Source organism: Peromyscus eremicus, chromosome 1 (genome assembly GCF_949786415.1).
Source record: "Peromyscus eremicus chromosome 1, PerEre_H2_v1, whole genome shotgun sequence".
Classification (NCBI taxonomy): Eukaryota; Metazoa; Chordata; class Mammalia; order Rodentia; family Cricetidae; genus Peromyscus; species Peromyscus eremicus.
In genome coordinates this window covers 159492488-159519021 of record NC_081416.1, presented here as the reverse complement: position 1 = coordinate 159519021, position 26534 = coordinate 159492488, and the positions used below count along the sequence as shown (strand labels likewise).

Sequence of the window (26534 nt, the reverse complement as noted above, 5' to 3'; positions counted from 1 at the left end):
AAACTGAGACAACAGGTCAAATCTTTATTAGCTTTCTGATTCCTCGGCCTTGTCCTCTGTGTCCTCGGCAGCACTGTCCCCCTGAGAGGGCTTCGATTCTACCGGTGGGGATGACTCCGGCTGGACAGAGGACCTTTCCTGATCTGACGACTTGAATTCTGCCCTTGAGGATTTCACGTCCAAACTTGAGGTCTTGGATTTACCTCTAGCTTTCCTAAAGTGAAGTACCCTGTGGCAGGCCAGGAGTGTGTAGAACCACATTAGATCATGGGTTGAGTGAAGTACACTCTACCTAGACCCCAACAAACCTAACCTAACAGTTTACACAAGCCTTATCCTCCTAAATGAGCCCCAAAGGAAGGTGCTCAGTAGCTTCCGGTCCTCCGCCAGCACTGGATTGTAGGAAGCCCCGCCCTCCACCCAAGCCCAGCCCCCTCCAAATCTTCTCCATAAGGCCCTGTCCTTTCATTGAAGCCTCGTCCGTCCGTCCGTCCGTCCGTCCGTCCGTGCGTCCATCCATCCAAGCCCTTGTCCACACCCTTCTATCCAATCTCCTCTCCTTACCCAAGACTACGTCTCCATTCAAATCCTGCCTCTCCCTTCAAGCCCCACTCCTACGCAGGCCCCCCACTCCTCTGTCCAAGCCATGCCCCCTCCCAAAGCCCATCTCTGGTCCAAGCCTCTCCCCTTCATACAAGTCCACTTCATTTAAGCCCCACCCTTCCTCCAGTTTCCCAGTGGACAGCTCACGTGACAATGATGCCGGCCACCAGAATTATGAAGCCAAGGATCAACAGGATTAAGAGGCGGTGGTGTTTCGCAGCTCTCGGTGGTTTCGGCTGATTGGCGATTGTAATTACGGGCTCCAGGGTCTCTGCAGTCACCTGTCCGGGGGCCTCCTCCTCCTGGGTTATGATGTTTGGTGCCGGTTTTTCTTCTGCTGTCCTTTGGGGCAGTACTGACAGAGAGCCAAAGGGCAGTCCTGGCAGCAGCTGGTAAAGGCATGCCTACCCCACAACTCTAGCCCCCTCTAGAGGGTGGGTGCACCCCAGGAAGTCCAATTGAGAGCCTAAGGCAGCCTTTCAGGCAGGAAGGCACACCTCCATGACCAGAAAACACACCTCCAGCACAGACCCTGGTTATAGCCAAAACCACACACCCAAAGCAACTAGGCCATTCCCATAGTAAATCGAGTCCCATGGGTGAGGCCACACCTCCAGAGATTCTCCCATCCCGAATGCCGTTTTTCAACACCCCAGACTGACCTACGACACGAAAATGAATAATGGTGGCAGGACCAGAGTTGATGGTCCCCAGCTCGCAGCGGTAGTTCCCGGCATCCTCTGGACCCACCATCGTCTTGGTCAGGTAGGGTTCTTTCCCCTTGGACAGCAAGGTCTCAGAACTGTTCCCCCAAACCTAGACCCAAGCTCAAGGGGTCACAGAGGCCTGGGGAACTTGGGGACTGGGGGAGTAGAGGGGTGAGAAGGTCACAGGGTCTCGGTGCAGGGAAGGAAGGAATCAGGACTACTGGTCTCCCTAATCATGACAGGACACATCATAGACTCCCCTACCTTCCGTGGTGTCGTGGCTAGGATGGGAAAGTCCCCGGTCAGGGCGTGGGATCTCTCTGGGGATCAGTAGAGGGCACCTCTAACTGGTCATGAGGGTCAGGTTCAGGGCAGGGGACCCGGGGGCTCACACAAGTCTAACAGACTTAGGGTCAAGGGTCACAGGAGTTGGATGTCCCCACCCTGTAAAAACTGTAATCCGTAAGTCCCTCAGAAGCATGATGCCAACCGAGCTGGCAGTCCAGGACCATGTCTTCCAATCGAGGCACCTCTATCCGGCGCTCTGTGCAAAAGGAGGGGCCGCAGCTACTTCTGGGGGAACCCTGAGGCGGCTGCCTCTCTCCTAGTCCCCACCCCCTCACACTAGGCCCTTGAGCTGGGTCGTGTGCTCACCCCCACAATCCATGGATTTGCGACAGGAGTGGACCTGCTTCTCGCACCTATTACACCAGATCAGAGTCTGCAACATCGTGCCTGAAGGGCGAAGGTTAAAGTTGTATTCTCCCACTAAGAGGTGGGGCTAAAAGGAGAATTTGGCAAGGTCAAGGGCTGGGGCAGCTGTTCACATCAAGTGTTAGCGCCCCCACCGAAGCTAAGGAAGGAGCACAACTGGACCACCACCCACTGCCTAAGAAATCCAAGCTGGAGAGCAGGGGTAGCTCAAATGAAGGAGAGTAAAAATCGCCCATGGGGGAGGCTCATGGGGCAAGAGGAACAGATTATGCACACTGCACTCACCACATTGGTTGGGACAATAAACTGCCTCCGGAGGGGGAAAGGAGGGAGGGAAGAGAAAGAAAAGCAGGTTTGTTTCTGTTTTCAGAAAGGAGTCTTGTATAGCCCAGGCTGGTCTCAAACTTTCTGTCAATGAGGATGGATGACCTTGGACATTTTATCTCTTGCCTCCACCCACCACCAAGTCCCATGATCACAGGCTCTTTTTATCTTTCAGCATCTCAGCCAGTAGACCAAGGTTGCCTCAAATTTGGCAATCCACCTGCCTCAGCCTCCCAAGCACTGGGATTACAGGCTTTGCTACCAAGCTCTGGAGAATCATATTTCTTTCTAAATTAATGGGAGTGGGTGCTGAGCAGAGGTCTGAGGTTTAGGAGCTTTTAGGCACAAAAGGGAAGGGCCTAGGGGAGGTGTTCTTGAGGGCATGGGTGGAGGAGAGGGTTAAGGAAGCCGATGGCCGGGGTTCTGGACTCCCATCTCCCTCACCTTCTTTTTGGAAACGCATAGCAAGGGTGGCAAAAATGTCCTTTTGCAGACGGAGCATCCAGAATAATTCCTTTACAAAGAGCTCTCCTAGGAGGAAGCAGAGCCAGAAAAGGTGCTCCCCCAGTCAGGTGAGGTGCAGTAAAGCAATCCATATGCTACAGGTACTACAAGTGGCCTGACTCACTGTGTAGCTGAGAGTGACCTTGAACACCTGGTCCTTCCGTCACTACCTTCAAGCATGCCCCAGCATACCCCACCTCTCATTTATCTCTCCTCTCTGAATCTCATGTGTAGTCGTGGCTGTCCTAGAACTTGCTGTGTAGACCAGGCTGGCCTCAAACTCAAGCATCCGCCTGCCTCTGCCTCCCCAGTGCTGGGATTAAAGGCGTGCGCCACCACCCACAGCTCCACCTCTCTTTCTTATTGGCTTGAGAGGATGTCACTATGTTGCCCAAGCTGCTCTGCAATCATGGGCTTAAGCAATCCTCCTGCTTCAGCCCCCTGAGTAGCTTTGAGTACAGGGATGCCCCACCTGTCTTCGCTGGCATTCCACACTCCAGCCCTCCAGGGAAGAGCTATATGGACAAGCACTGAACACAGGGCTGGGCCACCGGGTTATGAAATGCACACCTGTTAATTGTCTTTTTTCTCTCTTTTTTTTTTTTTTTTTTTTTTTTTTTGGAGCTGAGGACCGAACCCAGGGCCTTGAGCTTGCTATGCAAGTGCTCTACCACTGAGCTAAATCCCCAACCCCTAATTATCTTTTTTTTTTTTTTTTTTTTTTTTTTTTGGTTTTTTGAGACAGGGTTTCTCTGTGTACTTTTGGTGCCTGTCCTGGATCTCGCGCTCTGTAGACCAGGCTGGCCTTGTACTCACAGAGATCCGCCTAGCTCTGCCTCCCCATGCTGAGATCAAAGGCCACCCCCACCCGGGAAGTAGCCCAGCCCCAGATTCAAGGCCCCAGGACTAAGACGTGGCAGAGTCAGAAGGGCACTCAAGTGAAGGCTTGAAGCTTTGATCATTATCGGCCTCAATTTCTCGGACGTTCTGGCCTCATCCTCTGGTACGTTTACCTTTTACATCACTATCTGTGATACGTTTCAGATCCTTCAGAAAACTCCAGGATGCCTGTTCCAGTGTGTCCTCATCTGTGTGGGGAGGGCAGATATAGAACACCAGAGTCCAGCTTTTCTGTCTCATTGGCTTGCCACTACATAGAAACTATAATTCCCATGAGGCCGCTGAGCAAAGAGAGGCCTGGTTAAAGAGGTAACAGCTCGTTGCCGTCTGGGAATTGTTTTTAATCACAAAAACTTGGTAGAACCACTATTGTAAGCTATGGGGAGGGACTCTATGATTCTGTATCCCAAAGACTTTTTCACTTTTTCTTTTTCTTCTTTCTTTCTTCTTTTTTGAGACAAGGTCCCACTAGGTAGCTCTGGCTGTCCTTGAACTCACAGAGATCCACCTGCCTCTGCCTCCCAAGTGCTGGGGTAAAGACGTGGACCACTACGCCCAGCGACTTTTCCATTCTTAAACTCAGGAAAGCCTATATGAGGACTTCTGGCCCCAGCCCTTCCTCTCCCAGGATCCCGCGGTCGGCATCGGCCTGCGCTCCTTACCCACGGCCCCCACATAGGTATCCTGATTCAAAGGCAGATCCTTGAAGTCCTTCACTGCCTGCTCCACCCTCTTCATTACGTTTTCATGATGCTCGGGTGCCAGGTGGCCAGGCAGGTAACTCTGCTCCAAAGTCTTTAGCGCAGCCACTACAAACGGGTCACATATGATGCAGGGCCTCGCCGGACACAGGCAGTCAGCCAGAGCCGCCAGCAAGAGTGTAAAACGCGGCCCCATGGAGGCCAGAGCGCCCAGCTCGCCAGCACCGCTGGAGGATCTTCTCACCCCAAAACGAGGGCGGGGTGGACGCTAAACAGAAGCCAGAAACAGTCTTAAGAGGATTCCAAAGCTCGATATGAGGGTCTTTGGGAAATTCCCAAGTACAGAGACCCAAAGTGTGAACTCAGACCGTCCCCCAGCCCAGGAAACCTCAAAACTTAGGGTCTTCATTGCATTCCTGCAAACTATTAAACCAGATCTCCAACCTTGCCCCGTTCAAACTTCAAACCCATGGGCTAACTCCAAAACTCCCCCACACTCATATAACTCTGAGCCTGTACTGGATCAACATTCAACTCTCAAGCCCTGAAAACCCCGTGACACCGTAGACTAGACATTCAGCAGTCAAAACCAGATAAACCATCAAAAGCCGGCGTCGACACTTAGGAAGCGGAGGCAGGAGGAAGTCAAGACCATCGTGGCCTACTTGAGATTGTCTCCAAATTAATTAATTAAAGATATAAGTAAATAATTTGTCTAGTAAATAACCAACCTGGAAACTAACAAACTAAAAAGGTCTTCAGAATAAAAAAATATCCTAAATCCTTGAACCTGAAGGTCCTACAAAAACTTCAGCATGCCTCCAAAGCCATCGTCCAGTTTCTGGGGTACCTGTCAACTCTCCCTCAAGACTGAGACCCCTAACTTTCATGACACACTCTTCTCAAGCCCCCAGTACCTTAAATAACACTCTTTAACAGCGGCTCTTCAACTTTGTGCCCTCAAGTGCTAATGCTTCGCCCAGATACTTTATCACGACTAAGATTAAGGTTTTTCTTGGAAGACTGGGGAGAAGAATTTAGGGTTTTTCTGCTGGCTCCGAGAGTTATCGGTCGCCCCCTCTTCACAAAACACTCGGGCCACATCCCACGTGGGGGACCCCAATTCCCTTAGAAATATTTCTTAGGACTCTCTTTGGCCCCACCCAGAAGTCCAGCTCTAAGTTTGATTGGACTGCAACAAAGCAGGCCCCGCCCGTCCCTCCATGACGTCACAGGGTGGCAGCCCTTCCGTAGAACTTTCCCAGCACCCGTATACGGAATGGAAGACGCTGACCTCTTCTGGCCTCCTTTCTGGTCTTCATTGCCCCCAAGTTTACGGCAGGACGCCCTCTGGCTGGCTAGAAACCTTGGCATCCAGATAATCAGACATGGGAAGTAGCTAGTCTTCTAAACTGGGACTACAACTCCCAGAAGGCACGGGAGCGTCTCTCTTTCTCTATGACCAGTCCCACAGCATGGGAAACGTAGTTCAATAGACATACTCTTGTCTTTTCACCTCAAACCCCGATAAGGGGAGATCTGGGTCCAAGCTTGGTGACCCACACGTGTAGTCCTAGCACTTGGGAGGCTGAAGCAGGAAGATTGCCACGAATTCCCGGCCAGCCTGGTCTACATACTACGTTCTAGACCAGCCTGGGCTACAGAGACCGTCTCAAGACAAATGCACAAGACAGGTCTGGTGGCCAATACCGAAGTTTCCAGAGAAAGGTACTAAGGGAAAACGGACCACAAACTTAGCAGCAAAGGTTGCCAGATCTGAGTACGTACAGTATCCATGAGTCATGAATGTCCCCCAGTACACACACACACACGCATTGTGTTACACATTCACGCATGCAGTACACCAAAAACTTCAGATACATGGATTGCTGATGTGGCTCTTTAATTCACAGCGCCCTCTCTCTCGCCTCTACAGGCCGAGTTGGGGAAAGGTACCCAGAAACTCCCTGAGATTAGATCAAACGCTATCTGAGGAAACTTCACTCTTGAAAAAGCATCGAGGATACCGGACAGCTCAGTCAAACATCCGTCCTTCTTGCTCCGAGCCTGTGCTCCTGCTGGGCCTTAAGCTGGCTTCAGGGGTCTGGAACACCTTCAGACCCTTCACCCTGGGCCTTCTCAAAGCCGGATTTAGTGGCTTTGTGAGCCCAGGGGCACACCCTTGTTTTTTAATTTTTATTTATTTATTTATTTAATGCTGAATGTCATTTATTGAAGGAGGGAGGAGGTCTTAAATACAGGCTTACAGCACAATGGGAGAACCTGGAGGGCAGAAGTTGCTAAAATGTTTTACAGTCTTGCATCTAAGCTGTTAAGGCCCATTATGCAGGATACACAGATAAGGAACTTCCCTTAAGCATTCAGGAGGGTGGAACCCAGGAGGGAATTAGCACAGGGAGGATATCAAACATCCTTGTTTTCTATAAGCCTGGTCACTTCCAGAAAACAGACCCCAGGGGACCTGTAGCATCAGAGAAGAAATCTCCTTGATCCTAAATTCAGGGCTAATCTATTTCTTTAAATTTTCCGCTCTTTTTAAAAAAGTCCCTGGATTTTTAGGAGACCCTGCTCCGGCAAGTGCAGCCCCTCAGCAGTCCCTTCCTCTCCTCTCTTCCATAGTTTAGCCCACTTACTCTCCCCACCCTAAATAAGTCTGTGAGGTTTCTCTGGGGCCGAGGAGTTGGGCAGAATTCAGGCCTGCTCAAGTCCTCATCTTCCTGACATGATGCTAGCTCTTTAAAGGATCTCTCGCATCACTCCATGTTTGCAGCAGGGGAGTGGCACAGTGTTTGCATGCACCTTCATTACACTTTCCACTTTCTACAGTGCTGGCAGGACCCACCCTGCACTGTGCTGCGCACGCACGTATGCACGCACGTATGCTCGCACGCATGCACGCACAGGACCGGGCTCTCAGAAACAGCCACCAAGCCCCCTAGAATGGCTCCAGGAACCCAGGAGGCCAGCTCCTGAGTCAGGAGTTTCTTCTCTCCCATAATCCAGAAGTTCTACGAAGGTGAGCTGGGTGGCTGAGGAGAGGACTGTGCCTCACAGGGCTAACTGGGACTTCTCTGGCCATTAGACAGTGATGTTCTGTTGTACTATCTCTAGAACATTCCTGCATTTCCAGAAAGTCTGGAAATGAGCGCCCACCAGCTCCTGCACTACCACAGACACATCCCAAAAGCCACGGGTCTCTAGAGATACAAATGGATGACTCTAGATGGTTCAAACCAATCTTGAAAGACTGTCTAGCTCCCAAGGGTCAACCGGAGCCTGAAGTGGGGACAGGTCTGCGTTAATGCCCACCCACTCGGGAAGGAAGGCAGCCTTAGGCCTGAAGATCTTCAGAAATTCCGAGTCTGGCAGGGTGAAGTTGGCAAGGTAGACAGTGTCTCCACCAGCTAAGTAGGCGGCCCAGAAGCCAAAGGTACCAATCGTCATGATGGTGTGGTTACATTGTGTAAGCAGTGCAAAATCTTTCCCCGGCGTACTCTCTTGTCCATTGCCAGCAAAGACCACATCCCCGCGGGATGTGTCAATATTCTCCAAACACCATTTCATGCCATTGCTGGTGACCACAAAGATGGGGTCTTTGTGTCGGGCCCGGAACCAGTCCATGGCTTGCTGGAGGTAAGCTTGGTCACCCACCACACCTTTCCAACGATTGGGCATCACTTCCAGATAGTCCCCACGACGCACATGGACACCCACAAAGGTGTGAGGGCGGATGCCCGAGGGGCCTAGACGGAGCCCACTCAGCAGGTGCTGGGCACCTTCCCGAAGGTGGTCATGCAGGGTGAACTCCCTGCGGATCTGTTCCCGGAGGTGGTGGAAAAAGGTCCAAGAGCAAGGGAAACCAGACAGCTTGAGAAAGGGGTCCTCCAGGTGGGAGTACTCCTCTGACATCCAGTCATGTAAGACTAAATGCTGCCAAGGCGTGAGGCTGTCCACTTCAGGGTCCAGCACAGGCAGGGAGATGCGGAACACAGGGGCCAGGGTGGCATGCATCTCGGGATGGATGAAAGCTTGGCGGCCATTGAGCTGTGCCAGGGCCAGCAGTGTGGCATACTGCCCCATCTGGTTACCGAACCTGCCTCCTGGGGAGATGGTCCAAGTCCCAGAGAGAGAGGAGAACTGTCCGGGACAGGAAGGGGAGGCATTGATTGTCTGCAATGGGTGGGGCAGGCATACCATGGCCACCTGGGACTTCAGCAGCTGGTAGTCTGGACACAGGAGAGAGAGAGTTAGCTCATTTCGAAAGACGTTTCCTCCATGCAGGTGGAAAAAGAAGGAGCCGATGGAGAGCACACAGACCAGCAAGAAGGCCAGGTAGAGCTGCCTCCGGCTGGGGGTCCACATGGCTGTAAGAAGGAAAGGTGGATTAGAAGGCACACAGTGGGAGCCGCAGAGTCGGGGACTCCACCGGCTCTGGGAGCTAAAGTGAGCAACTCCGGGGTCAGAAGTTGAGAGCCTAAATCCAGGGTGGTAAAGCTTTACATCTCTAGGGATGGGGTCAGGAGACACGTGAATGTTGCCTGCTGGGAACATCGCATCTCAACTACTTTCTCGGGTGCACCAATGTGGAAGGGGCACATTCGACCTCCACAGGCCGGGGAAGCCCAGGTAAGGAGGAGGATTTTAAAATTGCAAAAGCAAGTCCCTGGATGTCGTATAACTTTCCCTGTGAGATAGGAATAGATAAATTTATCCCACATAAAGACCGGTTACATACTAGAGAAACGATTCAACCCAAGTCTGTCGGGCTTGGTAAACACAAAAGCTCGGGTGAATCCAAGGCAGCCGAAAAGCCCGGCAAGCAGCCCGGTAGGAGCCTTTGAACCCTGGAACTATGAACTGGTTTAGTTTCCTGAGTCGAGAGCCTTGCTGTGGCAGGAGGAAGAGATTCTTAGGGGAAGGTAGGGATTGGAATCCAGGTTTTGAGGAAGACTGGGATAGGGTTAGAGTGGCCTAGACACCCTCCTCATCCCCAGGGGTCTGGCATGCCCAGTGCGGACTAACCTGAGCTTCTTGCTGGTGGTACGAACGGATTCTTTTAGTCTGAGCTTCCAGTCCCAAAATAGAGCCTTCATCGGCCGCGCTTGGAGGTCAGGAGCCCCGGCTCCGTAGCCCTCCCCTCTAGGCTTCCTTCCTGCAACTGACTGAGAAGGCTGAGGGCTTGGAGACCCGTTGGGAGACGGAGAAAGAGAGAGAGAGACAGAGAGAGAGAGAGAGGCACGGTTCTAAGGTGCGCAGCCTCCGCCCTTCGGCCGGCAGGTATCAGGAGGCGGAGCCCCGTTCTCCCGGGCGCCTCACCGATCGCTCAGGTGCGGGAGGCACAACGCCCTGTCCTCCGCCCAGGTGGATGGGCGCCGCGCCCCTTGCCCCTTCCTCTCGGATCACTGACACCACGAAGGGCAGCCCAATTGGTCCCCAGAAGTTGCCACACCCTCGGCATGGACCCGGGGAGTAGCGCCGGGCTGCAAGGCTGAACCCGGGAGCTCCAGCCCCACGCGCGTTTCCTTCTCCGGTGCCGAGACTTAGCGTCTGCTCCCCTTACCTGGGTACCCTGCGAGTAGGCACGTCCCAGTGGAGCAAGGTCTGGACACCCGCCACCTCCTCCAACCACTCCAGCTGCACCCTCCCAGGAGGATGGAGAACCTGTTTGCCAGCTGCCACAACCCAAGCACGAGCCTCCCTCCCTGTAGTCGAGTACACATCACCCAGTCTTCGCCCCAAATCCCCTCTTTGGAGCGATCCTAAAGTCTGGAGTCCAAGCTGTTACTTTCTAGACTGGCAAATGGAGCACGTAACTTTTTCTGACTAGGAAGAGGTGGAATGGGTTGTCTAACTTTCTGGGCAAGCAGGTGGTGTGGCTGGGGACAAAGGCCTTAGCTCTCCTGGTGTCCTGAGCCTTTAATTATGCAGAGTCGGCCCTACAGCCTCGCCCTTACCTGAGCATTGACACCTTACAAAGACTCAGGAATTCCACTTGGCTGGTCCAAGATTAGATCATTTCTCCGGGCTATCGAAGCTCAGGCCGGCCTCAGAACTGAAGGTCCATTGCCCAGCCTCCTTCCTCCCTTAGACGCTCCCTCAGTCCCAAGGGCCCATGCTCAGGCTTCTTCCTTCAAACCCAGGGATTTGCCCCAGCATGCCTTTGGCTGCAAGAAATCATCCAGCTCTTCGCCCTCACAGATCCTGGCTCGGTGGGAAAGAGACTGACCCCACCCATCCCCCAGGGCATCTGGGGAGCACCAGTGCTGGACCGTCTCTGGTGAAAGAAGGTTTAGGATTGCATCAGGGAGGCCGGCAGTTGAGCACAGCATCTGAGTGCTGAGCAGGGGGTGCTGAGGGTGAGTGGCCTGGGGCCAGCTGGGAGACTTCCACCTGCGGGACTCCTCTGTCACACAGCTGATTTCCCGGTGATTAAAGAAAGACTCAGACCCCCCCCCCTACACCCCTTGAACCTTGAAATTCAAATAGGGTGGACTACACAATTCAATTCTTACACAGAATGTCTGAGGCCCAGGGCTCCTTCTTTGTACCCAGGAGCCAGATGCCCCCAGCCTCCTCCCTGAGACCCAGGAACACAGACCCCAGCCTCCTCCCTCAGACCCAGGAACACAGACCCCAGCCTCCTCCCTCAGACCCAGGAACACAGACCCCAGCCTCCTCCCTCAGACCCAGGAACACAGACCCCAGCCTCTTCCCTCAGACCCAGGAACACAGACCCCAGCCTCCTCCCTCAGACCCAGGAGTCAGACCCCAGCCTCTTCCCTCAGACCCAGGAGTCAGACCCCAGCCTCCTCCCTCAGACCCAGGAGTCAGACCCCAGCCTCCTCCCTCAGACCCAGGAGTCAGACCCCAGCCTCCTCCCTCAGACCCAGGAGTCAGACCCCAGCCTCCTCCCTCAGACCCAGGAGTCAGACCTCAGCCTCTTCCCTCAGACCCAGGAACACAGACCCCAGCCTCCTCCCTCAGACCCAGGAGTCAGACCCTAGCCTCTTCCTTGAGACTCAGGGGTCCATGCCCAGTGCTCTTCCTTCAGACCCCTGTTGGAAAGACCACCCCCCCCCTCCATTGCATCATCCGTCCAGGCTGCCCTGGCCACGGTGGAATTCAGGTTTCTGCCAAGTGTGTCAAATATCACGCGTCAGGAGTGGGGAGGGCACGTGGGCGGGCCTGTCTGGGTATAAATTCTGGGACTTCTGCGTTCACCACACAGCCTTAGTATCTTGTCAGCTGGGGATTCCACGGGAGACATAACTTTCGCTTTGCCTGAGCCCCAGTCTGAACCTGCATCTGCTTTGCTGGGGCGTCTAAGTCAGAAGCCGGCGCCAGACAACCGCTCACGGACGCTTGCTTGCCGGGGGCTCTTCATAGAGAAGTGCGTCATTGATGGAGTGGATGAAACCTCCAGTTGGGGTCCTGGGACTGCGGGTCCCTCTGCTGGCTGTCTTCCTCCTGGGGGTCTGCCAGGCACACCCCATCCCCGACTCCAGCCCCCTCCTCCAGTTTGGGGGTCAAGTCCGGCAGAGGCACCTCTACACAGATGATGACCAGGACACTGAAGCCCACCTGGAGATCAGGGAGGACGGCACAGTGGTCGGCGCCACACACCGCAGCCCAGAAAGTGAGTCTGGTGAGAGGACTGGGGTCCTGGGTCCTCCCAGGTGTAGACAGACCCTGAATGTCTTTGTTTTGCCCACAGGTCTCCTGGAGCTCAAAGCCTTGAAGCCAGGGGTGATTCAAATACTGGGTATCAAGGCTTCTAGGTTTCTTTGCCAACAGCCCGATGGAACCCTCTACGGATCGGTGAGTCCCATTCTGTGGTCCTCTCTCAGAGCTGTGTTCTCCCTTGGCCACGGTCCTGTTGTCTGTGTTTGCAAAGGGAGAAAACTAGGCCCAGGCAGGTCACCACTGGTTCGAGTCCTGGTGTAAAATGAAGGGCAGACTGGCCCTCGGAGAGGCCAGGTGTCAGGACTGTAACCCTGTACGTGACCACGTGAACTCTCACAGGTTCTGCTCCTGCTGACAGTGGGACTGTCTGGTACCCACGACCAATAAGTGATATATGATGGAAGGTGTTGGGCAGACTGCCAACCTAGATACAGAAAAACTGAGGGAGGAGCCTGGGCCTGAGCCTGCTAGTCTGCAGATAGAGAGGGCTGGGGCCGGAACCCCAGGTGTGAGGGGAGTTGGTCCAGGTCTGGACCCTGGGTCTGAGAGAAGAGTCTGGGGCTGGACCCTTGCTTGGGTCAGGGCTTGGCAAATGGAAATGTACTGTGGGTCACGGACTCTTTCCTTTGTCCTCCAGCCTCTCTTTGATCCGGAGGCCTGCAGCTTCAGGGAGCTGCTCCTTGAGGATGGATACAATGTGTACCAGTCCGAAGCCCATGGCCTGCCCCTGCGCCTGCCCCAGAGGGACTCTTCAAACCAGGACCCAGCATCCTGGGGACCTGTGCGCTTCCTGCCTGTACCAGGCCTGTTTCACCAGCCCCAGGAGCTTCCAGGGTTCCTGGCGCCAGAGCCCCCAGATGTGGGCTCCTCTGATCCACTGAGCATGGTGGGGCCTTTGCAGGGCCGAAGCCCCAGCTATGCTTCCTGAATCTTCCTGATTCTGGGGATGTATCATTTTGGGTTTCTTCTTATTTATTATGGGTATTTATCTTATTTATTTATTTTAAATTTTTTCTTACTTGGGATAATAAACAAAAAGTCTGAAAGAAAACTGTGTGTTTAAGAAGAACTGAAATGAGTTTCTTTGACTGTGAGACCCTTGAGGGACCACCCCACATTGGGAACCGTCTTCCATTCTGATAAAGCGTTCCTGGCACCATGGCCTGTGTTAGCAGTCCAGAACTGTTCATCAAAACTACCTCAGCATGGGGGACTCGGAGGTTTTTGTTGTTGATTTTGTAGGACACTGCCACCCCACAGTCTCGTGAGAGAGGTAGATTTTGATAATACTCTATGTTTTTACACTATTGTCATTTGTTGGGGGGGGGGCATGTGCCACAGCATGTGTGTTATAGGTCAGAAGACAACTTTTTTTTTCTTTTCTTTCTTTCTTTGTTTCTTTGTTTCTTTGTATGTTTCTTTCTTTCTTTCTTTCTTTCTTTCTTTCTTTCTTTCTTTCTTTTTTCTTTTTTGGTTTTTCGAGACAGGGTTTCTCTGTGTAGCTTTGCGCCTTTCCTGGAACTCACTTTATAGACCAGGCTGGCCTTGAACTCACAGAGATCTGCCTGCCTCTGCCTCCTGAGTGCTGAGATTAAAGGCGTGCGCCACCACCGCCCGGCCAGAGGACAACTTTCAAGAGTCCTCACCAGCTGCCGGGCGGTGGTGGTATACTTTAATCCCAGCACTTGGGAGGCAGAGGCAGGCAGATCTGTGTCCAAGGTCAGCCTGGGCTACAGATCGAGTTCTAAGAAGGCCAGGCTACACAGACAAACCCTGTCCCCAAACAAAAACAAAGAGTCAGTTCTCATCTCCCACCATGGAGGTTCTGGTGGTTCTCACTCAGCACCAAGCTTGGCACCAAGTGCCTTTACCAGCCAAGCCAGCTCAGTGGCCCCAAAGTACTTAAAAACTCCTCCTCCTCATAATCTTAGGGCCTATGATGGCTTTTTTTTTTCTTTTTTCTTTCTTTTTTTTGAGTCAGGGTCTTACTGTGTATTCCTGGCTACTCTGTAACTCACAATGTAGACAGTACTGACTTCAAAATCACACTGATCTACCTGCCTCTGCTTCCCTAGTGCTGGAATTAATAATGGGCACAATCATGTCCGACTCCTCCTTCTAGATAAAGTCACATCCACAGTAGCTGAGGTTAGGAAATTAATGTATCTTTTTTAAGGATCATATCCATTTTTTGTTTCCAGTACTGAAGATGGAATCATAGGCCTTGTTCCTGCCAGGCAAGGACTCGATTATAGTACCACACCCTCAGCCCCTCACTGGGGAATTCTAGGCAGGAGCTCTACTGTTCTGTCGCACCTAGGCTGTCCATTAAGTTTGTATTTTGAGATGGAATCTCACTAAGCTGCCCATGCTAGCTAGCCTTGCGCGTGTGAACCTCCTGCCTCAGACTCTTGAGTGAGAGAACAGACTTGGGCCATCAGTCTTGGCTCTATAACAGTATTGACTGAGCTCATACAACAGTGTCATAAAATACAGTAGTGATCATCCAGCCATGAGACACATAATGGCGGGTGGCCTAAGGAGCAAGAGACAGCCTCATCCTCGCCCCTCTACCCAGTTCTTTATGTCATAGAACTATTAAATTCTATCCTGGCAAAATACACATCGTCTACCTGGGCATGGTGATGCACGACTAAAATCCCAGCACTCAAGAGGTAGGGACAGTTGTATCTCTGTGAGTTTGAGACCAATCTGGTCTACATGGTGAAATTCCAGGTCAGCCAGGGCTACATAGTGAGATCTGTATAAAAAAAAAAAACAGAGAAAGGAAGGAAGGAAGGAAGGAAGGAAGGAAGGAAGGAAGGAAGGGAAGAAGGAAAAAAGGAAGGGAGAGAGAGAGAGAGAGAGAGAGAGAGAGAGAGAGAAAGGCTGGGTGGTGGTGCTTGCCTTTAATCCTAGCACTCGGGAGGCAGAGCCAGGCGGATCTTTGTGACTTCGAGGCCAGCCTGGTCTACAGAGTGAGATCCAGGAAAGGCACGAAGCTACACAGAAAAACCCTGTCTCGAAAAACCAAAAAAGAAAAAAAAAAAAGAAAAAAAAAGAAGAAAGAAAAAAAAGTCAAAACAGCAACAACAAAACCCCCTAAAAACCCCAAACACTTAAGCATAAAATTTACCATGTTAACCCTAAGCGTACAGTTAGAAGTAGTGAGTAAATTCATATTGTTGTTTAATCTAACTCTTTATCTGTCTTTGAGGCAGGTTCTCAATGTGTGGTTCAGGCTGCCAGGAACTCACAGCCCTCCTACCTCAGCCTCTGAGTGCTGAGGTTATAGTTGTGAGAGCCTCCAAACATGGCGTACATCCCACCTTCAGAACTTTTCTTCTTCTTGCTTTTGTTGTTAGAGTCTTATCAAAATAACAGAAGCTGGCCTTGAACTCCCAGCAATCCTCCTGCCCAGCCCCTAGCACTTTAGAGTGCTAAGATTACAGACATGTGCTACCACTGAAGGCAAGCGTTAGCAATGTCTGCGGAGTACTGACTCCTCATTCCTTTCCTGAAAATTCTGGGCCAGTTTTCCCAGCACCATTTGTTGGAAAGATTGTAGGGAAACTTTTTCACGTCTGACTAGAGTTTTGTGTGTAGACAAGAAAGAGCCGTGCCTGTTTGGGTTTTGTTAATGATCAATTAACTTTTAAAGAATTAACTTTCCTGTCAACAGCCCACCGCCAAGCTTCCACAACTAAAAATAGCGAGCCAAGAATTTCACAATTTTTATTTTCTTCAAATATTTGAACATTGTAAGTATAATCAAGGGACTTCTGGGCTGGAAATGTGGCTCAGTCCGTAGAGTGCTAATGTAGCATGCACTGAGTATCCTCAGCACTACTTAAACTGGGGGTGGTGATTCCTGGTAGGTGAAGGCAAGGCAAGAGGACCCAGAGTTCTAGGTCACTCTCAGCTGAGTAAGTTCAGGGCCAGCCTGGGGAAGGGAGCGGCATGTTACTTCACAGTGTGCATTTAAAGGTCAGAGGACAAGAGTCAGTTCTCTCCTTCTACTATGAGTCCTGATGATCAAATTCAGGTTGTCAGGTTTGGCAGCAAGCACCTTTCCCCACTGAGCCCTATCGCTAGCCCTGTGTGTCTTTTAACTTCTTTGAAAGGTTTGTTTTATTTTTATTTATGGTTATGTGCACATTGTACAGGTGCCTCTGAGGCTGGAAAGGGTATCAAAGGGAACTCCCCTGAAGATGGAGTTCCAGGTGACTGTGAGCCACTGGACACTGGTGTGGAGAACTAAACCACATTCCTTGGCAAGAGTAGCAATGCTGTTCCCCGAACCAGCCCTCTAGCCCCACCATTTTGTTTTTGTTTTTGTTTTTGTTTGGAGACAGGGACTCTTGCAGCCCAGGTTAGCCTTGAGCTTGCTAAAGGCCTTACATTCCAGAGCCTCCTGTGCCCAGCTTGCACATGCTGGGATTAGTTACAGGTGTGCATCACACCTCGCCTGGTTTCTATAGGGCTGCAGAAGGAACTGAGGGCTTCAGGCACGACAGATGAGCACTGTGCGGAGCTCCTTGACCCCTCCTACCATGGGAGGACAGGGGTTACTGCTGTGAGCTAAGCCACGCTCAAGACTTGGAATCTACTACACTTCCATCTTCCTTTGGCTGATCCATTAACATATCAGAGTCTGAGTCTGGAGCCTGAGGCAGAAAGATCAGGAGTTGGAGGTCAGCCTGGCCAGCACACCGAGACCAAGCAAGCAAGGGAGAAGGAACCAAGCAGCCAGGGCAAGGCACGCACTGTGGGTATTGGTTTCCTCCTCCTGCTGTGTCCTGGAGCTGTCCTCAGTATTGATTACACAAATCGTTCTTGGATGTACCTGCTTCCTTTTGATTCCCACCTGGCCTCTTTCCATCTCTTCTCCCACAAAATGCTACAATGAATAAACTTGAAAATATTTACTGGGGCTGGGTAATGGTGGCACACGCCTTTAATCCCAGCACTTGGGAAGCAGGCAGATCTCTGAGTTCCAGGCCAGCCTGGTCTACAGATGAGTTCCAGGACAGCCGGGGCTCCATAGAAAAAACATGTTTCAAAAAAAAAAAAAAAAAGAAGAAGAAGAAGAAGAAGAAGAAGAAGTAAGTCTCCCACAAGGGATGGACAAAGGCTAAACTAATTTTCAGCATGATGTCAAACTGGCCTCTAAAATCTTGTTAGCTTTAGAGTCTTACCTGCAACCCAGGCATTCATTTCCACACAAGGCACGTAACCAGACTCTGGGAACTTTGTCTAGCTGATAAGATGATGGTGACGGGAAGCGTGGTCTTAGTATGCATTTCTGTTTATAAATCAGAGAGCATATTTACTCACAGATTTATAAGACACCTGGGGTTGGGGGTGTGGCACAGAAGTAGAGCCCCTGCCCAGAATACCCACCCCAAGTGAGGGGCTGGGGTATTGCTCAGTAATAGGGGGTTTGCCTAGAATGATTAAGGTCTTGATTTCCAATTCCAGCAAACACAAAAACAAAACAAAAAACAACCTGTATAATTGTTGTGATAGACTGGGGGTGGGGGTGGGGGTGGCACATGCCTTTAATCCCAGCACTTGGGAGGCAGGGGCAGTCGGGACTCTGTGAGTTCAAGGTCAACATGGTCTACAGAGCAAATTCCGGGACAGCCAGGGCTACACAGAGAAATTGCCTTGTGAAAGCAAACAGAACGAAGCTGTGATGGATTCAATGAGAAAGGGTCCCCACAGGATGTGTGTTTGAACACCTGGTCCCCAGCTGGCAGAGCTGCTGCTGTTTAGGGAGGCTCTGTAGGAAGTAGAACACTTCTGTGTGTCCCTGCGAGACAGCTTTGAGGGTTTATACATCCACCCTGCTTCCTGCTTGCTCTCTCTGCTACCTGTGTGTGGATGAAATGTGACCAGCCAGCTCCCTGCTCCTACTACCATGATGGGCTCCATCCTCTGGAAGGGTAAGCCGAGAGAAATCCTTTCTTCCTTAGTTTTTTGGTTTTGGTTTTTGTTTTTTTTGTAAAGGTACTTTATCATAGAAATAGAAAACTAATGCAGATGTGTATGCATATCTAATAATATATCACACATGTGTTGTAGCAGGCTTTCTTTTGGGCCACCAACCAGCTCCCAACTCATGACACTGAGACTTATTAGTTATGAATGTTCAACCTTATCTTTTGCCTGCCCTGCTAGCTCTTATAACTTATTTTAACCTTTTTCCTTGGGACTTTTTACCTTTCTTTCATTCTGTATGTCCTACTCTGTGTCTGTCTGTCTGGTGGCTGCCTGGCTGACTGGCCCCGGGTGTCTTCCTGTCTTTCTCCCTCATTCTCTCAAGCCCAGTTCCTCCTCCTACTTAGTGTCTCTGCCTGCCAGCCCTGCCTATCTGTCCTCTGCCTAGCTATTGGCCGTTCAGATTTTTATTAGACCAATCAGGTGATAAGGCAGACAAGGTGAGACAGCAACACTGGATCTTTACATAGTTAGAGTAATATTCTGCAGCAATGTGTAAATTCTCTTCCCTGGTGCCTTCACATATTCATGTAATGTCCAGACACAGCACTCCGAGCTTCCTCACTCTGGTGTGAATGGCACAGGTGAGTATACATAAACCCAAAACTAACGCCAGAGCTTTCACATGCTTTGTGATGTATAGGTTCAAATATCTGGTCCTCAATTTTCTTTTTTTCTTTTTGATTTTTCCAGACAGGATCTCTCTGTGTAGCCCTGACTGTCCTGGAACTCGCTCTGTAGACCAGGCTGGCCTCGAACTCACAGAGATCCTCCTGCCTCTGCCTCTGGAGTACTGGGATTAAAGGCATGCACCACCACCGCCCGGCTAAAATTTCTATTCTTTACAGAGGGGAACAGAGTAACTTGGCAGAAGAAAACATGGGCGGCTGCCACCAAACCTTGTGACAAAATCAGATTTGACAGAGGAGTGAACACAGGAGTTTGCTGAGTCACAGGATAAACAAAATGTCATGTTGGTGATTCTGTTGCCAAAGGATCTGGTTATGAGGGAACATCAAGATCGCACACACCTGGGGGATAGTAACAGGCCTTTGACCTTCGTGTGTCAAGGTCCAGGGAGAAAACACAATGGCTGCCATGGAAGGACAGATTTGTCCTCTTTTGTCCTGACTTCGTTATGTAGCCCAGGTGAGTCCAATCATGCCTGGCCTCAGGTTTTATATACAAAACAGGCCAGTAGATACTGCTAATGAAATGTTTTATGTTACGTTTTAATGTTTTCAAAACTATGAAACTAGTGGGGGTGGGGTAGCGAGATGGCTCAGCAATAGTAAAGGTCCGCGGTGGCGCACGCCTTTAATCCCAGCACTCGGAAGGCACAAGCAGGCAGATCTCTGTGAGTTCGAGGCCAGCCTGGGCTACAGAGTGAGTTCCAGGACAGGCTCCAAAGCCACACAGAGAAACCCTGTCCAAAACCAAAAAACCAAAAAGAAAAGAAAAGAACTGTTGTAGGTTGTTCTCTGACTTCCATATGTGTGCTGTGGCTTCTCATGGCCAACACACACACACACACACACACACACACACACACACACACACACATTTAAAAAAAAAGCTGGAGGGGCTGGAGAGATGGCTCAGAGGTTAAGAGCACTGGCTGCTCTTCCAGAGGTCCTGAGTTCAATTCCCAGCAACCACATGGTGGCTCACAACCATCTATAATAAGATCTGGCCGGGCGGTGGTGGCGCACGCCTTTAATCCCAGCACTCGGGAGGCAGAGGCAGGCGGATCTCTGTGAGTTTGAGGCCAGCCTGGTCTCCAAAGCGAGTTCCAGGAAAGGCACAAAGCTACACAGAGAAACCCTGTCTCGAAAAACAAACAAACAAACAAACAAACAAAAAAAAAATCTGGTGCCCTCTTTGGAATGTGTATACATAAGAAGTAAATAAATCTTTAAAAAAAATAAGCTAGAGAGATTGCTCAATATTTAAGAATTCCATCTACAGGCCATCTAACGCCATCTTCTGGCTTCTATAGACATTATACTCACATGTGTGCTTACCACACATACACACACACTAAAAATAAAAAGGAACTGGGCATGGTGGTATATAATATTCTTAATCCTAGCAATCAGACTACTGAGACAGGAGGACAGCTAATTTGAATCCAACATGGGATTCCTAGCAAGACTATGTATCAAAATACAAAAAACCAGTGAAGTGGCGGTAAGTAAAAGCACTTGTGGAAATCTACCAACGTGGAGCTCAGCAGGAAGACGGGAGCTAACACCATACAGATGCCTCTGACCACATTCCTGCCAGGGTGCATACATGCATTCAGACTTTTTTTTGTTTTTGTTTTTTGAGACAGAGTCTCACTTTGTAGCACTTGGTAGTCTGGAATTTACTATGTAGACCAAATGGCCTTAAATTCACAGCGATCCACTGCTTCTCCCTCTTTGAGCTGAGACTCATGCCCAGCCCTTATATCCATTTTTATTCCACTCTGGAGGGCTAGTGACACCTCCTACAATGTACATGCTGTGCAAATAGTTCTTGAACTCTTGTTTAGGGAAACAGTCTATATGTTGAGTGCACAGACAATTTGATTCCAACTTGTTTTAGAAATCAAAGGAAAGTTTATGAGTACATTGTAAAGAGAACAGTGTCTAAGGCAGTAATAGATATATACAATACATACATACATATATCCAAATATCTAATGTTGTGGACTATTACTTTAAAGATGTAAAGATGTGTTACATTTATTTATGTTGCGGAATGTTACTTTAACAATGTAAAGATGTGTTACATTTGTTTATGCTTCATTTGTTTAAGGATGTAAAGATGTGCTGCTTTGCCTGCCTAAGGCACCTGCTTGGTCTAATAAAAAGCTAAACAGCCAGTAGCTAGGCAGTAGAGGGGTAGGCAGGGCTAGTGGGCAGAGAGACTAAGTAGAAGGAGGAATCTAGGCTTGGAAGAGAAGAGAGAACGAAGGAGAAAGAAAGGCAGCCACCAACCAGAGAGACCCGGAGGAAGCAGGAAAGTAGAACATATAGATGAAAGATTAAAAGTCTCAAGGCAAAGCGTAGATGAAGAGAAACTGGTTAAATTAAGTTATAAGAGCTAATGGGACAAGCATAAGATAAGGCTGAGCATTCATAAATAAAAATAATAAGTCTCTGTGCAATGATTTGGGAGCTGATTGGTGGCCCAGAAGAAAGCCTGCTCCATCCACAATATAAGGGTCTGGGGGTGTGGCTCACTGGGGTGTGTGGCACTCCAGCTCAGAATCCTCCAGTGGGGGGGGCCTAGGGGAAGCAATCATTACTACTTATACAAGTCTGGGGAAGAAATAGGTAGTGAATCTGGTCAGCTTCAAGTACTTCCTGAGGCTTTTGAGTTGTTTTCTTTCTGAATCTTGAGAAGCCTCCCATTGAAGTTCCTGAGTCTTACTGTTTTTCCTCTCAAGATGGAATTTTTGTTTTGTTTTTCTTCTCTCTCTCTCTCTCTCTCTCTCTCTCTCTCTCTCTCTCTCTCTCTCTCTCTCTCTCTGAGACAGGGTTTCTCTGTGTAGTCTTGGCTGTCCTGGAACTAGAGTTGTAGACCAGGCAGGGCTCAAACTCAGAGATTTGCCTGCATCTGCCTCCTAAGTGTTGGGATTAAAAGTGTGCCCCACCACACCTGGCTTAAGTGTTTTGACTCAGAACATTGCTGCACACTTGTGATGATTCTTTAGCATCTGCCTATGAGGGTCATACGTTGATTAGGTTAGCTGAAGTGGGAAGACTCACACTGGAAGTGAGCACACCATTCCCTGCCCCTGGCTCCTGAACCAGGTAAAAAGGAGAAAGCTGGCTGAGGACAAGCGTTCACTGCTCTTCGCCTCTGACTGTGGATGTGGTGTGACCAGCTGCTTCTGTGACCTCTCTAAAGTGGTACCCTTGAACTCTGAATGGAAATAAATCCTTCCAGTTGCTTTTATCACAGCAACAGAAAAAATACCTAATACACAGCCTGGCCTGGGGCTCACCCTAGAGCTGAGAATGACCTTGAACTTTTAACCTTTGCCCCACACCCCATTGCTGGGATTACAGGCATATTCTTTTTTTTTTTTCACATTCATAGATAGCTTTATTCGGCTTTTAGAAAAATATATACAATAAGAACCATGGTTCTCTTAAATATTTTTAAATTAAAGTATGCAAGTAAGAGGAAGATTCTTTCCGCAGTGAGAACATCAATACTGTGTAAGGAAGTAGACAGGGACGTCAGCAAGTCTAAGAATGGGAAGAACTGAGCAGGAGCAGCTTGTGGCTGCCAAGTGGTCAGCACAGAAACCCCTAAGAGCTTTCTCCTTTCTCCTTTAGTTTCTATTTGAAAACAGAATTAATACTACATGCCTAGCTGTGAGTAAAACAGCTGAATGCTGGCATATACCAGCAGGCATTGATCAAACCAAAACTTGCCATTTCAATTGGTAGTCACTGAATTTGGAAATAGGACTGCCTGTCAGTCATCATTCAACTGGTAGCAGATGCAGCAAACTTCAGGGGTTTAAGGAGCTGGTTAGTGTCATCTGAAAAGGTTCCTGCTTCTTCAACATTCTTTGGAAGGAGTGTGAAAAGTATTTTAGTTAAGCAGATCTTGGAGTTCCAGTAGTTTGAGAAGCCAAGTTTGGAAGCAACAGGAACAGCCTTAGTTTTGTTCCAATTCTGTCCTTTGCCTCACACTGTAGGTCCTTTAGCGTACTCCAAGTACATGGATCCCCCTCCACCGGTTCTAGGGCTTTTCCTGGAAATGAGCCTCATCAATGCACCGACCAGAGGCCAGTCTACCGTGAGATTTCCTAGGGATCCTAGAGTCAACACTGTCAGCCACCTCTCCTGCTGCTTTTGCCAAGTAACAAAGCAATGAGGCAAATATCTTTAGCAACATCAAGCTTTGGAGACTGCGCTGTGTCTGAATGGGAGGGGGTGTACAGGCATATTCTATCACATCAAATTTTAGTGGTGCTGGAGATGGAACCCGCACTCCATGCATGCTAGACAAGCACTGTATAAACTGAGCCACATTTCCAGACCCAAAACACTGCCTTTACTAGATTACCAGTACCAGCTAGGCAGAGAAGTTCTCGAAAGATACCTACAGGCAATGTGCAGCTGGCATCTCGAAGCTTACAGGGCCACCAATTGGGAGACACATTCTTGAGGGCTTTTTGTAGGGGTAAAACATTCTGAATGCTTCCCAGCCTATGGATCCCGGTGTGGTGTCTCCACCGCGTCTGGACTGGCCGCTGCCGCCTTGCTGTGGGGTGGTCTGTATGTGCTCTGATTGGTAGATAAATAAAACACTGATTGGCCAGTGGCCAGGCAGGAAATATAGGCGGGACTAACAGAGAGGAGAATTCAGAGAACAGGAAGGCGGAGGGAGACACTGCCAACCGCCGCCATGATGAGAAACAGCATGTGAAGATGCCGATAAGCCACGAGCCACGTGGCAAGGTACAGATTTATAGAAATGGATTAATTTAAGATATAAGAACAGTTAGTAAGAAGCCTGCCGCGGCCATACAGTTTGTAACCAATATAAGTCTCTGTGTTTACTTGGTCGGGTCTGAGCGGCTGTGGGACTGGCAGGTGACAGAGATTTGTCCTGACTGTGGGCCAGGCAGGAAAACCCTAGTTACACCGTCTGTCCTTCTGGCTATGTGCAGTAGCAGAGGCACTACCTTGATGTCAACTTGAGTCCTGACAAGAAAAAGTGGAAGGAATCTTTGGAGCATGGAGGTGTCTGTGTTTCCTTCACACAATTTAAAACAATTTTTTTTTTGCTTAGGGGGAGGCTGCACAGATGTCTCAGTGGCTAAGAACACTGGCTACTCTTCTAGAGGACCTGGGTTTGATTCCCAGCACCTATATGGCAGCTCACAACTGTCTGTAACTCCAGTTCCAGGGGCTCTGGCACACTCACATGGACATACATGCAGGTAAAACACCAACATACATAAAATAAACAAATCTTTAAAAATTTTTATTTTTCAATAAGTGTGTGGGGGTGGGGGGGAATTTGCACATGAGTGCAGGAGCCACCGAAGCCAGGGTACTAATGTGGAACTGCCTAGTGTGGGTGCTGAGAACTGACCTCAGGTCCTCTATAAATGCAACACGTGCTCTCAGCCACTCAGCTGTCTCTCCAGCTTCTTTCACTCATTAGAGGGGGACAAAGAGGTCAGAGGTCAGATGTCAGCCACTGAAAAGCAGACCTGAGATGCATCCTTTTGTGGGTAACCCCACAGTGATTTGTAGCTCCTTCTTTAAATTTTATTTTGTTATCCTGGCAGCAGTGGTGCACGCCTTTAATCCCAGCACTCAGGAAGCAGAGACAAGTAGATTTCTGAATTCAAGGCCAGCGTGGTCTACAGAGTGAGTTCCAGGACGGCCAGGACTACACAGAGAAACCCAGTCTCGAAAAAACAAAAACAGGAAAAGGCAACCCCATAAAGCCACCATATTTCTCATCAGGTCCCATCAGGGGCAAGCACACAAGCATCCTGACACACAGCCTGTCCACGTTCCTCCTGTTGGGAACGTACCCCGTGTGCAGTGCACCACAGCTAAGGCTCTCTTCTTGCGTCCGAAGACCTGCATGGACTGCAGTGGGCACTTGGACAGCAGAGAGTCGGAACACGAACTCCTCACCTGCTGGCGTTGCCCGGGGAAGCTCAGGGCCATATTTGTCATATATTTTGCTATGACATACAGAATCTGAGGAATCCTCATTGACATTGTTAAGAACAACCTGTGTGCAGCCACAACACTTATTTTTGAGTGACCCATTGTGTGACCTAGGCTGACCTCAAATTTACAATCCTCCTGCCTCAGCCTCCTCCTTAACACTGAGATGATGGGCATGCACCCCTACACTGGGCCCTGTGGTCACGGTTTATTACAGTTTAATGAACGGATGAGCACCTGCCAACGGCCGACATTAGGCCCACCTCTCAGCTCCTCAAAGCCCAGTTCAGCAATGTCTGCCTTCCTTAGAATCCGCCAATGCTTCCTCCCTTGCTTCCACAGAGATCCTTCCTGTAGCACCCAGGCTGCCTTGGAAGAGATGTCAGAGGTCACATGAAGGTGTGATGGTCTTGTTTACCTGGACTGGCCTGAGGCTCAGAGAAATGCAGGCACTCAGCTATTTATCACTCTCAGTTACTGCCTGAACACTCTTCCATCAGAACCACACCCCACACCTCACAGGGTGGGGAAGGGGCCCTGTCGTTGCGATGTCTGTAGAGGCTCCTGGCTGAAGGCTTGGCCCTCAGCTAATGGTGCTTGGATCCGAGGGATAAGTTGGCCGTGAGTAGGGTCTCAGAAGGGCTGCCAGGAGGTGGGGCCTCAAAGAAAGTGTCCTGCAGGGCGGGTTCTTCTGTGTCTTCTCCCCTGCTTTTTCCTCCTCTATCACACTAAGACGTAGGCGCTCCCAGGAGGCTCTGCTGGGTCCAGGTCCAGAAACACTGTACGAGGCAGCCGTGGACTGAGACCTCTGCAGTCATTCACCCAAACACGCCCTTCTTCCCTAAAGTGTCCTGGGAAATCTCTCACCGAGCGAAGCTGCTGATCACAGGCCTGCCCACTGAGCTTACCCTTCACTGTGAACCATCGTCTCTAACATAATATTCTATTTTTTGGTAACCATTAACGACAATGTCTGTAAGAATCTTAAAACAAAATTCTCCAGTTTCATTTCTCTTGTTGTTATAAGGTGCCCTTGATGGATTCACAACACGCCCCCACAGCTGAGCATGTTTGCGCATGCCCGGTGGACCTAGGCACTTCTGCCTAGCTAGTTCCAGGTCAAAATAGCCATTTCCGGGACCCTGTGGCTTTGCATGGTTGCGTAAGAGCGTGCAACACAACCATGTGATCTACGCGCATGCGTGGAGTAGCTACGTCAACCTGTGTACACGTGTGTGGAGAAAAAGAAAGAAAGAGGAAGCCAGGAATATGGCGCCGGCTTATAAAGGCTGGGTGGCACACGTGTACACAGGTCGACAAAAGGTAACACGGAAGAGAAAGGTTGTTCGGCTAACAACGCCAGGTCACATTTGATCTTTGTGGGGAAGTCAAGACAGGAACATGGACAGCTGGACACATGGTATTCAGTCAAGAGCAGCGTGTGAAAGAAGTACATCCGTGCTTCTTTGCTTGTGCTCAGCTTGACTCACACAGTTCAGGACCCTGTGCCTAGAGGATGGGGCTGCCCGTGGTGGGCTGGGTCTTCCCACAGCAACTGATCAAGACAGTGCCCCACAGACCAACCTAATGCACAGAGTCCCTCACCGAGATTCTGCCCAAGACGTTCTAGGTTGTATGGGGCTGTTGAAGTCGGTCCTCGGATAATCCCGATT

General features: G+C 50.0%; 3 protein-coding genes across 6 annotated transcripts; 1 reads left to right on the top strand and 2 right to left on the bottom strand.

The window, feature by feature from the left end:
* Positions 1-4: 4 nt before the first annotated feature.
* Positions 5-5670, bottom strand: Izumo1 (izumo sperm-oocyte fusion 1). Of its 2 annotated transcripts, XM_059276775.1 has the most exons (10): positions 5371-5670; positions 4415-4721; positions 3866-3940; positions 2793-2879; positions 2310-2330; positions 1965-2045; positions 1754-1854; positions 1266-1419; positions 751-958; positions 5-229 (listed from the first exon to the last, which is right to left on the bottom strand). In XM_059276775.1, the coding sequence occupies exons 2-10, from the start codon at positions 4647-4649 to the stop codon at positions 28-30; spliced, it is 1164 nt and encodes a 387-aa protein (XP_059132758.1). In that variant the 5' UTR covers positions 4650-4721; positions 5371-5670; the 3' UTR covers positions 5-27. The 2 variants fall into 2 exon arrangements, with proteins under 2 accessions (XP_059132758.1, XP_059132759.1); XM_059276776.1 differs by lacking the exon at positions 2310-2330.
* Positions 5671-5708: 38 nt separating this feature from the next.
* Positions 5709-13187, top strand: Fgf21 (fibroblast growth factor 21). Of its 3 annotated transcripts, XM_059276779.1 has the most exons (5): positions 5709-6181; positions 10673-10830; positions 11703-12110; positions 12189-12292; positions 12795-13187. In XM_059276779.1, the coding sequence occupies exons 3-5, from the start codon at positions 11876-11878 to the stop codon at positions 13083-13085; spliced, it is 630 nt and encodes a 209-aa protein (XP_059132762.1). In that variant the 5' UTR covers positions 5709-6181; positions 10673-10830; positions 11703-11875; the 3' UTR covers positions 13086-13187. The 3 variants fall into 3 exon arrangements, with proteins under 3 accessions (XP_059132762.1, XP_059132769.1, XP_059132779.1); XM_059276786.1 differs by lacking the exon at positions 5709-6181 and having other exon boundaries at positions 10026-10830; XM_059276796.1 differs by lacking the exons at positions 5709-6181; positions 10673-10830 and having other exon boundaries at positions 11360-12110.
* Positions 6746-8948, bottom strand: Fut1 (fucosyltransferase 1 (H blood group)). Its single transcript, XM_059276778.1, has one exon. It carries the CDS (start codon positions 8834-8836, stop codon positions 7703-7705), a length of 1134 nt encoding a protein of 377 aa, XP_059132761.1. The 5' UTR covers positions 8837-8948; the 3' UTR covers positions 6746-7702.
* Positions 13188-26534: the final 13347 nt, after the last annotated feature.